The 14,313-nt window shown below is 37.7% G+C and overlaps 1 protein-coding gene across 1 annotated transcript; it reads left to right on the forward strand.

Moving 5' to 3' along the window:
- Positions 1-2,940: 2,940 nt before the first annotated feature.
- On the forward strand, positions 2,941-3,896 carry LOC117694509 (ubiquitin-conjugating enzyme E2 D2-like). The gene is made up of 2 exons (XM_034485454.2): positions 2,941-3,070; positions 3,389-3,896. The coding sequence occupies exon 2, from the start codon at positions 3,429-3,431 to the stop codon at positions 3,894-3,896; it is 468 nt and encodes a 155-aa protein (XP_034341345.1). The 5' UTR covers positions 2,941-3,070; positions 3,389-3,428.
- Positions 3,897-14,313: the final 10,417 nt, after the last annotated feature.

The following is a 14,313-nucleotide window of genomic DNA, read 5'->3' on the forward strand; positions in this document are numbered from 1 at the left end:
CTGGAATGATCTGTTCATTGAGTAAACGTACTTGCTACTCTTGCAGAACACCCAGGTTCGGTACACAGCACTGAAATTATAACTTATAGCCATAACTGTAGGGCCTTTCTAGGCAACACACATACATATACATATACATATACATATACATATACATATACATATACATATACATATACATATACATATACATATACATATATGTGTGTGTGCTTGTGTATGTGTGTATGTGTGTATATGTGTATATATGTATATGTGTATATATGTATGTATATATGTATACATGTATATATGTGTATTGTATATATGTATACATATATATGTATATATATATATACAGTAAAGCACTTATACATACAAGTGAAATAAAACATTTAAAAATATACCCACTTTAGAATAAGTTTTTCATCATCATTTTTTTCTTTTTGATTGTTGAATCAAACATTTTAAATAATGTGTGTTTTTCCACATTAAAATTCTATGATCTGCAGGTAAAATTCTGCACTACCTATAGTAGACATGCAGTAATGCATACGTACCTGAAGGCAGAATTGATCAAGGTTAAATATATTTATTGATCATAATGCATTTCTATAACACATATTCTACAATTTGCAAGATAGTTGTGTCAACATTAATTTGATTGGGCATAAACTTTAAAAATAGCTGTAAGCATATTGAATGCAAGTATAAGTTATAGGGTTTTTTTATATTTCAATCATTCATCAAAGTGTGTTGATAGCATAATAGTGTACACTACCAAGTTTAATGCTTAAGCAATATTAGTTCAGCATTAAAGACAAATGTTTTCAGAAAATACTTCATTATTTTTACACTACCATAAATATGTTGAAGTTACTACAAAGCTGATTAATCTATTATAACTTTCAATGGTTGTGGAAAGTTAGTGATATGTTTTGTAAATGAATGTATAGTGTGGCAGGAGTGGTGCACCCCCCACACCTTGAGAGACCAGCCATAAGAAGGTCTAGTATAGAATGAAGTTTATTTGAGGGCATGGGAATGTTGTTTGAGAAGGGAGTAATGTGGGGAAAAAAAAGGCTTGGGGATCCCACGGTTCCTCCTGCCATGCTGTGTGTAGTCGGCTGGGAACGCTCTGGGTTTCTCCAGATGGAAGTTGGGCCCGGCTGTTCATTAACTAAAAGTCTCTCCCTGGCTCCTCACGGTTCCTCATAGCGGCGCAGCCCCAACACACGAGGAAGCCCTTGGGTTTCCAAAACTGGTTTATTCACATGGCAAATTGTGGACGGATCTGGATGCATACCCCTCAAACCCAGGATCAACCTGAGTTAAAAGGGGAGGGGAGAAGGGGGGAGGGGCTGGGGAGGAATGTTTAATCGGCTCCACCTCTGGCCTTCAGGTACCTCATTAGTATGTAAATCTCTCTAGGGCCTGTTCACGCCCTCCACCTTTGTACATGACTGAAGGGTGGAGGTGAAATGGAGATTAGACCTTGTGTTAGGCCCCACAGAGTAAAGGCAGAGAAAGAGAGGGGACAGAGAACAGAGAAGGGAGAGAGAGAGAGAGAGAGAAGAGAGAGAGAGAGAGAGAGAGAGAGAGAGAGAGAGAGAGAGAGAGAGAAAGGAGGAGGAGGAGGAGGAGGAGGAGGAGAAGAGAAAGGAAGAGGAACACAGGGAGGGGTGGAGGACAGGAGAGTCCAGAGTGGGTGCAGTCAGAGAGCACAGGAGGAGGCCAAACAGTCCCTGGCTCCTAACTTGCTGTTGCTAGGTAACTGTTGGGTGGAGCCTAGAAGGAAAGCTAACATCCATACAGTTAGAATGTTTAAGTCCAGAACCTAAATTTTAATTTATCTTAGAAAATCTTTAGTACTTTTTATAGTTCTTGGGAATACATGTTTTCTGTAAAGAAAGTAAGTCCACATAGCTTACAAAAACCCATGAAGAGTAAGTATATTCTTATTGTAACACATCATAAACTGCTTTAACTTCCTTATAACTTTCAAAATACAAAACTGAGCCCACTTTCTTGTCCCAGTTTCCTCTTCATTTATAAATTGTCAGATTATCAATGCCAATATCGTTAATACTGAGAAACACTAGTCAAGTTTTGACGTGATTTGTGCTACACTCTTCATAAGTATCAATAAGAAACAATCAGACACAGAAAGTTATGGGAATATTCCCAACTCAAGAAGAATAAATGGACAAATGAAAACAATATGCCTAATCCTAGAGTAGTTTTTATACAGGAGGACTTTAAAAAAAATTAAGAGCAATACAACCCATTATTATCACGTTATCTATAACTACTGTATTGGCATTACATTTATTGCTTACAAATAATGCAAGCCACAAGAACTTTTTCTTCCCATTTTCTTTCACATTTTTATCAAAAGTTACATATTTAACTATAAAGTTAAATTTTTGAAGATTTTAATTCATATTATTTGTATAAAAATGTAACTGATAGTTACTTTAAGCAATGTTGTCGCAGCATTAAATTTTTTAAAGTTGTTCATACTACAGAATATTATCCTTAGAAAACATAAAATTAAGGGCCATAGTGTGTTCACCCTAAAAATATAGAAATTATAGCAAAACTATTGTAGTGAGTAGAGGGGCATTGACCAATATATTCTGAATGGGTAGAAGAGATTCACTGTGCCTCATTAAATCAAAGTCCAACTGCTCTATGAAGCTGTGTAGCACAGCCAGCTTCAGCCATTGTCACCATTCTCCCAACATGCAACTCTCCTACAGTATTCTAATGTGAACATCCACACTCACCTAAGGTTGACCCCACACGGACCCCATGTTAAACCCATCACTTCTGTGTGCTTTTCGCTCATTATTATGTTCTCTGTGACATCACAGAATAACCTTTAACTGTTATCCAGATATTCGTTGAAGGGGCGGTGTGCAGCATTGCTCGTGGCAGTCAGCGGCAGGAGGAGCCGGAGATCTCAGCCTCTCCAGACAGCTGTGTTTCCTTGCAGTTGTCTGGTCTCCCGGCATCACAGCCTTCCAGCATTTACAACAGATTCTTTAGCTCTTGGCCTGGAGCTACAGGAGTCCTCCTGGCTCCACAGGTACAGTTAAGTAGCTAATGCCTCCAACTCTTGGCTTCTCTCTCTTCTTTCTCTTTCTCTTTCTCTTTCTCTTTCTCTTTCTCTTTCTCTTTCTCTTTCTCTTTCTCTTTCTCTTTCTCTTTCTCTTTCTCTTTCTCTTTCTCTTTCTCTTGTCTCTGTCTCTCTCTGTCTCTCTCTCTGTCTCTCTCTGTCTCTCTGTCTCTCTCTCTGTCTCTCTCGCTCGCTCTCTCTCTCTCTACCTCATTCATCTCTGAATTTTGCTTTAATAACTTGACTTAGCCTCCTTCAGTCTGTCATTTTCTCATCTCTATACCCTAGGTGCAACAGAGCCTTCTACCAGCTGCCACACTCAGTGAAGATGGTTCGTCCTACTGCGGAGGCTTTGGCTATTAAACGAATCCAGAACGAGTTCCTTGCCTTCACTCAAGATCCCCCAGCTCAGTGTTCTGCAGGGCCACTGGCAGGAAATATGTTTCAATGGCAAGCGACCATAATGGGGCCCCAAGACAGCCCCTATCAGGGAGGGGTTTTTTTCCTCTCCGTCCGATTTCCGATCAATTACCCCTTCAAGGCCCCCAAAGTTTCGTTTATAACCCGAATTTACCATCCAAACATCAGCAAGAACGGAAGCATCTGTCTAGATATCTTGAATTCTGAATGGTCACCTGTTTTTACGATTTCCAACGTTCTTCTTTCTATCTACTCTCTCTTGTGTGATCCAGACCCAGACAAGCCTCTGGTTCCTGAAATTGCAAAGATGTACCTCACGGATTTAAAAAAGTATAATACATTGGCTCGAGAGTGGACCAAGAGATATGCAATGTAATTTCAGCAAGTTATGGTCATAACAATAAAAACAGGTGGTTCACTTTATCCGTCATGGTTTTTTTTTTATTCATTTGAGCAAAATGACACTTCTTAAATTTTTCTAGATATTGTATAATTTCCGAACTAGGCTAACTATGGGTGAGAGTCAGGGGTGGAAAAGAAGGGAAAACGAATGGGATACTGGGAAGGTGGGGAGTGCCAGCGAGTTGAAGTGTATATAGATTGGGTATGGGGAGGTGGGAGGTGAAAGATGGAGATGGATGGGAGTTAGCAGGAGAGGGGGATGAGAATGAGAAGGGAAGATGGATGGGCAGTGGGGGTGAGAAAAACAACAGGTTGGGTGTGGAGGAAATTGGAGAGGACAGGTAGACTGGAGTTGAGGGAATGAATGTGAGGAGTGGTGGAGATGTATGGGGTGTGGGGAAGATGGGAGCATGAGCAGGAAAGGTTGCGGGGAGATGCTGGGAGAGTAGAAGAGTTGGAAAACAGGTAAAATGAATTTCAGTTTATATTTGCCCAAACCATTTCTTTATTGAATCAGAATTAGAAAACAAAACAGTCCCACCAACCAGTAATGTGGGGTACAGTTCTTGAGACAGGCTTTACTATGTTAATTAGTGGTATCTTCAACTTCCTTAGGTAGTCCATGCTGGCCAGAATTTCAGAGCCCTCTGCCCCAATCTCCTGCTGTTTGGGCATTACAGACTTGACATTAGAGCTTTCTCCATTGCCACAGGTGGTAGCTTGTTCTGGTTAAATTTTGACACTTATTTTGAGATCCATATTGCTCTGGACAAAATTGAATGGATTAAGAATTCGTATAAGTAAAATATTTGGTGCCTGTCACTACACCTAGCTTTTATCTGGGTGCTGGAAATCCAAAAACAATTCATTACATAGCAAGTGCTTTACTAATTCGTCTCTACAACCCTGGATAGATTTTTTTTTTTCACTCGGAGTTTTCTGTGAGCAACTACTGCTACCATTGCTTCCAAGCTCAGGGAGATAATGCAATCTGACAGGAGGATATATTGAAGAAAAATTAATCATCTCAAGATGAGCCAGACAAGAATGGACTGGAAACAATATTTCTAAGGGACACTTAGTGATTTAGTTTCTTTATACTCCATTTCCTTATTTTCATTCCCTCACAATTATGACACCAAATGAAAACCCCTTATTAACTTTACACATAGATATCTCTTGCTCTAATAATGTTCTAGAGCCTTCTTATTTTTTTTTTAAAGGCCCAACAAGGAACCTCCAAAGATCCAAAGATGTCATTTGTTGAGTTTGAGTTTGTTTTCTGTTGTCAAGGTAGGGCAAGTAGCCTACTCTTAAATAGTGGATTGTTTCCACAGTGAAACATCCTTGGAGAAAACTAAATTTTCATTTGCCTATAGTAATCGATAGGAGATACCTTGTGACATGGGGATAAGGACATGTGTTCAATTCTCCTTTATGCTCTAGGACTACCATCTGATACAGAGACATACAGGCTCTGGGCATGCTTCTCTGAGTCTCTATGCATTGGTTCTATTGTATTTGCAAAGCTTCATTTCTTTGGTGTTCTTCATCCCCTCTGTCTCTTAAACTCTTTCACAAGGATTCCTAAGACCCAAAGGAATAGATTTGTTGTGTGGGGAGCTGACAGAAGGCGGCTATCATCCTTGCAGCCATCTTGAGCCATATACCCTGACAAGAGATTTGATTACAATAGCCTACAACAGCTGAGTACACTCTGATAACATGCTGTTTTAGATACCCAGGATCTTCCCTTGGGTGTGTGAGATTTAAGGGTGTGACCTAAGGTGTGATTTAGAGATAAGACCTAAGGGAGTGACTTAAGGGTGTGACTTAGAGGCATGGCTTAGAAGTGAGACATATACAAAGGCAGAGGCAGACAGAAGAAAACAACAGATTATTATCAGTTATTAGGCATTTAGCACTTGGAAGAAGTAACTTGGAACTTGGAAGCATTAGGTACTAGAAAATAGGGACTAGGAACTCAAGACGTGGGACTTAGACTAGGAAAAGAGACTAAAGAATAAATGGGATTGAATCACACTCTGTCTGGTCTCTACTCTTTGAGTCTGTCCTCACCCTCTCTCTCTCTTGCTGAACCCTGACCCTTGGACCAGAGCAGTCTGGGGCAGTGCAGGCTCTAACAACTTAGCCCCCAAAGCTTTTGGCAGTGTGGGTTCCAACACTGACAGTGTTGTCTGTTACATTTTGGCCTCCATACATGGGGTAGAGCGGCTCTCAATATTTTTGGCCCTAAAGAGTGGGGCAGTTCGGACCGTAACATTTTTGGCTGGCACCCAACGTGGGGCAGTGCAGTTCTCAACATTTCTGGCCCCCAAGCATGAGGCAGCTTAGGCCGCAACATTGATGGAGACATTTCATTTAAGTCTGAGTGTTCGAAAGTCTTTCTCACTCTGTATAAAGTCTGGCTGTGGGTCTCTGTATTTATTCCCATCTGCTGCAGAAGGAAGATACTGTAATGATGGCTGAGCAAGGAAGTTACTGATTTATGAGTATAAGAGAATCTCATTAGGAGTCATTTTATTGCTACATTCCTTTAATAAAAAGCACTGGGTTTTCCACTAGGCCCTGGGCTACCTAGTCTCAGGTTCTTAGTCACCCAAGCAGGCTCAGCTTTGGGTTCCCTCTCTTGGAGTGGCTCTAATGTCAAATAAGATTTTGTTTTTTTACTTCCACAAGCCTTGTGCCAGCATTGCCCTAGCAATTTGGCAGATAGGACACCATTGTAGGTCAAAGGGTTTATAACTGGGTTGATATTTATATTTCTGTTTAGTATTGTGCATAGAACCTTTTGTTACCAAGAACACTGTAGGCCGGGCGGTGGTGGCACACACCTTTAATCCCAGCACTTGGGAGGCAGAGGCAGGCGGATTTCTAAGTTCAAGGCCAGCCTGGTCTACAGAGTGAGTTCCAGGACAGCCAGGACTACACAGAGAAACCCTGTCTCAAAAAACCAAAAAAAAAAAAAAAAAAAAAGAACACTGTAGGGGTGAATATTGCTTTTAGGAACCAGTTGACTTATCTGTATTCAATCAGTTGTATAGGTGCTCTCTTCAGTAATAGGGCCTTACTGTAATTTTGTGGTGAGAGATCTATAGCCTTGGTGATGACTCAGATTGTTTGGAGGTCTCTCTTAGCAAATAACCCAATTAGATGTAACCCATTTTCAGCACTGAAAGTTTCATTTGGTGACAGTCCAGTTGGACAGTTATAGTCTGGTGATTTCATTTAGATTGCCTTCATGTATTTTAAGAAGCTTCTAATATATTAGATTTTCTTACTGCCCATCCAATGGCCTTCAATTTTACTTTTCTCTCCATATATTCACTTCATTTTCCTCTTTTTCCATCCCCCTCTGTCTTAGGTTTATTTTTACTACAGTGGAAGACTATGACCAAAGAAACTGAGTATGTTGCATGAATTTATATTTTTGTGGCCTGTTTAAATGGTTTTCTAAGTGAAGTCAAGAAGATGAATATGACATATTTTATATCATATGTGGAACATTTTACTACACAAACACCATGCTGTTTGGGAAGATAACGTAGACTAGTGAGAACTGGTACTAAGACCAGAGAGGGTAATCTGAGTATGAATGTAATCAATGTGTGAGACTTATTATAGCTAGGTCTAACTAATATTTATTCACATACAGATGAACAGTAATTACAGTCAACATGCAATATCCTTGCTGACTCTGGAAAAATAATGGCTATCTCAAGACATTTCACTAATAGGTAAAATTGGGTGGGTCATTTGATGCTTGATAAGTAATGTTAACACCTGTTCCCCTATAATCCCATACTACCAATAAATTACTTCCAAAAGCCATGGAACTATCCCTGAGATTGTTTTGTGTTTCCCATTAACCAATGGTGAACAATATTCATTTACTAAGATAAGATAGGATGTGAATAGAAGAGTAATAACCATTAAAACATGACTCTTTATATCATTGTCAAGTAGAAGGTGATACAAATTTTCATGGCTAGATTTATATAGGTTGTTATACATTATTAATGATTTAGAAGCTTAATAATCTGATCATTTTTCTCCAACTTAGGGACAATGAAAATGAAGTTTAATTTGGAATTACTGATAGTTGAAATTTTGTTACTTGAATTGTTTCTCAGTAGATAAAATGGTTTCTGTTGCACAAATGATATTGAAGATCATATTAGACCCATGACAAATTCTTTAAAAAAAGCAAATGCAACATATTCAAGCTTATGAAAATTCATCAAACTGTAGAGTAGAGGAATTTTAATTCACCAACATAGTTGCTCTGGCAATGGATACTTCTAAAGACTTTCTAGGTCTATGTGATCTAGCTGGAATAGCATATGTTTAATTCCTCTATCTAGAATACAGACATGCCCTTAGTACACACTTAATCTGAAACAGTGAAAGTAAACCTATTTTGTAAAAAGAAGCTGCCATGTTTGAACACAGTATCTAATTGAGGAGCAAAGGGACAAATCAGGATATATTTGAGAGAATGAAGAATCACAGCCAGGGTGTACCCAATTTTCACCATGATGGACAGGAAAAATAACACTTAAGAGAACAGCCTAGAGAAAAGGGGGAGAGGAGGGAGAGGGAGGAGACTTTTGTCAGTTTTACCCAGACAGTTTCACAGAGACAGTTTGCAGATGAAAACAGAATGACGGCTCCAACGTGAGAGCCAACCCCTGACACTGTGAATGATACTCTGGTATGCTTTCAGATAGGAACCTATCATAACTGTCTCCTGAGAGGCCTCCAGCAGCAGCTAGAAGCAGCCGCAAAGACCCACAACTAAACGTCAGGCTGAGACCAGGTGGTAAGTGTGGGGGATAGAATTAAGCAAGCTGCTGATACATAGGTGGTTACAGTGTGTGTTTTATTTAACTTTTTATGTTACCCTAGATAGACAAATATACACAGCTATGAATTGATTCAAACCTGGGTCTTTAACTGGTGAGAATAAAATTTCAGACTCTGAGTAAAACAGATGCTGAACTTCGTTTATTAATTTAGGATGGAAAAACATCCCTATATTCTCCTAAAGAAGAGGGAATTGTACTACCAGTTTGAGTTAAAATATCAATATTAATTGCTCTGAGGGAAAAAAAAAACATATAAAATCAGGGAATCAGTTGTCCAGCTCAAGTACTATCACTGAAAGTATCAATCACTTGAAAGTTTTTAGGGCTTTTCTTGTTATGGTAATTCGTAAATGTCCTCACAAGATAACACTTTGAATATTTCCTCTCTAGTGCAAGATAATATTTGGGGAATTTGCAGAACTTTAAGGATGCACACTCTAACTAGCAGACAAAATCACCAAAAGTAGAATTTGAAGGTTATTATCCAGCTTTTGGATTCTGGTTTCTATGCTACACGATACACTACAAAGTGAGGCATTTGCCACTATGAACTTCCCTGTACTTCCCCAAGAATGATGGACTGAGATTTTTTGAAACCTTAAGGAAAACATAAAGCTTCCCATAAGCATCATCTGTCAATTATTTTTTCATCTTGTCCCCAAATTAACTAATCTTTATCAGAATGATATTTTCATTCTGGGTACCTTTGGAAATAATATTGCCAAAGATCAAACCCAGAATATCAAAGTATCAAGGATTTTACTTGAAAAATCCTTTTAATTCTCGCCATAGAAAGTCATATACTACTAAGGCAAAAACTGTAATGTTGAGGAAAGAATCCTAAAGATTTCTCTTAGGACAATTAGAAAGATCCCATAATAGTTGAGAGCAAGAATATCTGAAACTTACCTTTGCATGTAGAAGTATTTCATCCCTGAAAAAAAATAGATTAAAGTTCTTTGTTGATGAAACGCTAATAATTCATCTAGAAAATTCAGTGATTTTTCTTTATATAAGATCTTTCGACAAGATTTAGACTTGTTTAAGATCTATCTTGCCATATGTTTTTGTTATTAGGCTTAAAAGAGAATTATATTGAAGGATTATGTCCGTTTTTTACTTGTTCAACACTTTCAACTTGGGCATAAGATCTGTCCACATTATGAATGATAATATGGTTCACTTAAAGCAAATTAATTTAAATTTTAATCTCAAAAATAGAACTGAGAAGATGGGCATTAGCATAAATGGTAAGAGCTAAGAGAAAGTAAAGGAGGGAATGGTTATGATCATGATACATTGTTTGCATACATGAAATTATCAATAATAAAAAGGGAAGGTAGTGACACTGAGGTTTGAACAAATATTTAGTTAATATGACTATCCTATAAAAGCTCTCTCCTGTCACTACATTGCCATTGCCATCTTGAACTCCCTAAGTTTGTAACTATACTCAGCAGATAACCAGAAGATGGAGGCCAATATTATTCTATCACAGAGGAAGCGCTCCTGAGGCCCCAATACCCACTGAGGAGCTATAGGCAGTTAATGATAGTGGGGGATGGGTAGGAGCTACCTTTCCTTGAGGAGTTATAGACAGTTAACTGTTGAGTGTGGGATGTCTCATGAGGCATGGCCCCTCCCCAAGGATTTGTAGGTAGTTAACTGCTGCTAATGGGAGGTGCCTATAATACAATATTATACTCCCAAGGATTTATAAGCAGTTAACTTATTACTGGGGGAAGGTGTTCTTTAGGCACTATGTCTTCCCAAACATCCATAGACAAACATTGTTCACAGAGAAATACAGAGGAAGTTTTTCAGTGGTGTGCCTCATGCCATTTACCCATATTCTTGTTACTAACCTTTCACTCAGTTCTCTATAAATAACCCTAATTAACTCTTTGGCTCACAAAGCTGGTCTTAGGTAGAATAATTTATTAGTTTTGTTATTGTTTCTCTATCTGGAATAAGTGGGTGTTAGTTTGTTTTTCCAGGAATCGTATACAGAATAGTGATCTATTCAAATTGACAAATGCTATTTACCAGTACCAGTACAAATCATTATCAAATTAGTACACATCCATATCTGCTGATTCTATGAATACTTTTCAAATAAAGAGAATATAATGATCAAACTGTGTTTGTTCATGTTCCAATGTGGAAGCAGTTTCATAATTTTTTAACAGTTATAGAACAAAAAACCCATAAATCAAGATATTTTTAAAAATACATTTGTAGGAGAATCAAGTGTCAAGGGCATCCCTGCTTGATAATGGTTGTAAAAAAAAAAGCAGACATAGGTCTAAAATCAGCAATAGGCCTGACATACATGCCTGCTAACACAAAGTCTTGGGTATCTATGGAAAAACACTGAAATAGATAGCTATAAGATATTGTAAACAGGCAGCTTTGGTGGAAATTACCAGCCTGGATGAGATCATGTAGTCATAGGTCTTATAGATAGTTATAGACCTTGGGTAGCCTTGGTGGATAGTACCAACTTAGATAAGAACAAGTGAATCATAGGCGGAGTCACAGTGACCTGTCCCCTGAACCTTCACCCAGCAGATACTCTGTTCTAGAAGATATCTGTACTCCCCATGAACATCTATGCTCCTGCATCATCCCCTTCCCCACATCTTGCCTCTATGTGTGAAAAAAGTAAATGAGCGGTTTGATCAGCCTATAGATAAGCTGCTTGATTTTTGTGTCCCCTGTCCTCCAGTTCTCTCTTCCAGGTCTTCCGATCCCAGTTCATTGCCCCATGAAACTGGGGCAATCAAGTAGATGGTTCTAGTAAAGCAGGGCTTCCCTAGTTCCAGGCCATACATACTATATGATGACATCCTTAACCCTTTGATTAATGAAAAACTAGAGTTTGCTAGTAGATTTCAAAAGTTTGGTTTTGGTTTTTCTAAAATTTGTTAGAATGTTAGATCTGGGCATATATATATATATATGCCAGGATCAGACACAGAGAAAAAGAGTGATGATTTAGTAGGCTAAAGACAGATCAACATAAATTGTCATTAGGCTCTGTACCTGAAACATTTCATCCTCTAGACATCACTGAAGTTCTAATTAATCAGCCTTTATAGACAAAATTTATTCTAGGAATTATCCATCACAAAGATAAAAGAAACAATAACAGAGAAGTAGATAGGTAGATTAACAAAGATATTTGTATATAGGTATATATTCATAATATAATATAAAGAGATACTATGATAGAGTCAGTCATCAAGTCTACAATAGCTCTTATAGCATAAACACAGTTTCTTTTAATACTCATTATTTATTTCCTTTAACCTCTATGAGTACCTTAATTGACTCTGGTTATCTGCCTTCTAGCTAAGCCAAAATAGCATTCCTGAAAGATCTAGGTCATTAGCAGTCCTGTGTTGATTGATTGGAGTTTTTGTATGTATGTATGTATGTATGTATGTATGTATGTATGTATGTATGTATGCATGCTTGTTTGTTTTTGTTTTTCTAGTTTTCTACTGAGTTCATCGGTAGGACATGGTAATACTGAAAAACACCATAAGGATTTCTCTGAGCTACAGACATATTCTTTATATCTTTATGTCTTTATATTCTTGATATCTACTGTGGAATTACACTCAAGTTTTTCCTTAGTTGTCAGGATCAATTACTTCATCCTTTAAAGCAACTCCTATATTTGGTGTGGGGAACATTTATTTAAAATTATGAGGAGTTGAAAAATCCCAGATTTCAGCATTAATGTCTAACGAAATAAAATTATTGAGGTATCTCCTGTTGGAATAGTTTCCTTTATGGAGAAGACTTTTAGGCTTTAAGAGCACAGAGTAACAAATACAGAAAAGAGAACTTTTACTATTGAATCACTACGAAAAGCAGTGTCATCAGTCACATTTCAAACTATTGAGTTCTATAAATTAACCATAGTTATTAGAGAAATGACCTCTCATTAGAAACTGATACATGGAATATACAGCCTCTTGGAGAATTATTCTCCCACCCTAAAAGTTACTGCCACTTATCAGGCATTGCTACTAACCCTTTAAAGAGGCCATTCACACTCCCATCAGTGCTGCTAGATGATAAGAAACATAGTAAGATCATTAAATTCCACTGTCACACTTCATGTGCTGTATAAGTTAGTTTCTTAATTAGAACCAATGCTGTGTTTAATAACATTATGGTTTATGAAGCATTTGGTAATATATGGATAACCACTGCAAGACAGAAAACTAAATCCATGTCCAGAAATCCAATTGAAGTAACAATAAAAAAATTGCTTCAATCATGATGAAAATAGGACAATGTAGTAATGTCATCATTGTGAGAAATGTTGCCATGGCGAAGATTCAGTGGCGATGTCTTTGGTTGGTATAGTTGATGATCAATAGTGATCATAACACACTGTTTTGATTAATTGAAGTTTATAACACAGAGACCATAAATAAATTTCATTGTTGCTTGGCATCCTTCCTGAGTGTTCTGGTTGCTAAATTTCATGGGTAGGTAGGTGTGAGAGAAAGTTGAATGGTTACATAAAATACATTATTATATTCAACATTTCATTAAAATCCTCCTCTGCTGAGGAATTCCTTAGGTGAGCATTCACCTGGTACACAAATATTTTCAGTTGTTTTCATCAATTTAGATGGTCTCTTTATCACTAATTTCCAAGTTATGCTTCTGCCATTTCCCTCTTAATTCAGCTATCTCATTGGCTTCAGCCCCTAAAAAATTGATGATACTTACCTCTTTGTGTTTATCCTCCAAAGCAACAGGAAATGCTAATTGCTCTAATCAAAGCTCTTTTCACTGTGAGTGCTTCCTTGCAGTACACTATCTCATGACTATCCCACACAGAGGTATAAAGCTGCTTGAGTCTGCTTTTGTGAATAGACAGTAGATCACACAGAAATACCCTTATATTTACATGCCAGAATTTTTATACCTCTCTCAAATAATTTTAGAGACCTCATCATCAGCCAACAAGTGTAAGGTAAAAGAAAGAAGGTAAGAACACACATCTACTTCAGGCCTTTCATGAACCATATTTTATACATACTTACATATATATTATATAATCTGTATATTTCAACTTAGTGTTTGCTATTGTTCATAAGGTAATACATACACACCTGGGTGTGCTATTCTGTTTTATACTAGTCCTTCTAGAAAAGTAACACATTTTGAATAACGTAATAAGTATAATGATTTCTCATTATTGTGAAGACTTATGGAAGTTAAGATATGGAGGATACCATCTGACCATAGAACTTCTTGCTGCCTCATTCAGAAACCAAGAGAGTGGAGAAAAAGAAGGAATCTAACTTTCTCATTTATGTGGCACAGATCTCACTAATGAAGGTGGATACATCATCACCTCTTGTTGGGGACCACTCTGCCAAATGTTGGAACCTGCACTGCCAAAAGCTTGGGGGTCAAAATTGTTAGAGCCTGCACTGCCCCAAGCTTTGGAGGCTAAATTGTCCTGGCTCA

Source organism: Arvicanthis niloticus, chromosome X (genome assembly GCF_011762505.2).
Source record: "Arvicanthis niloticus isolate mArvNil1 chromosome X, mArvNil1.pat.X, whole genome shotgun sequence".
NCBI lineage: Eukaryota > Metazoa > Chordata > Mammalia > Rodentia > Muridae > Arvicanthis > Arvicanthis niloticus.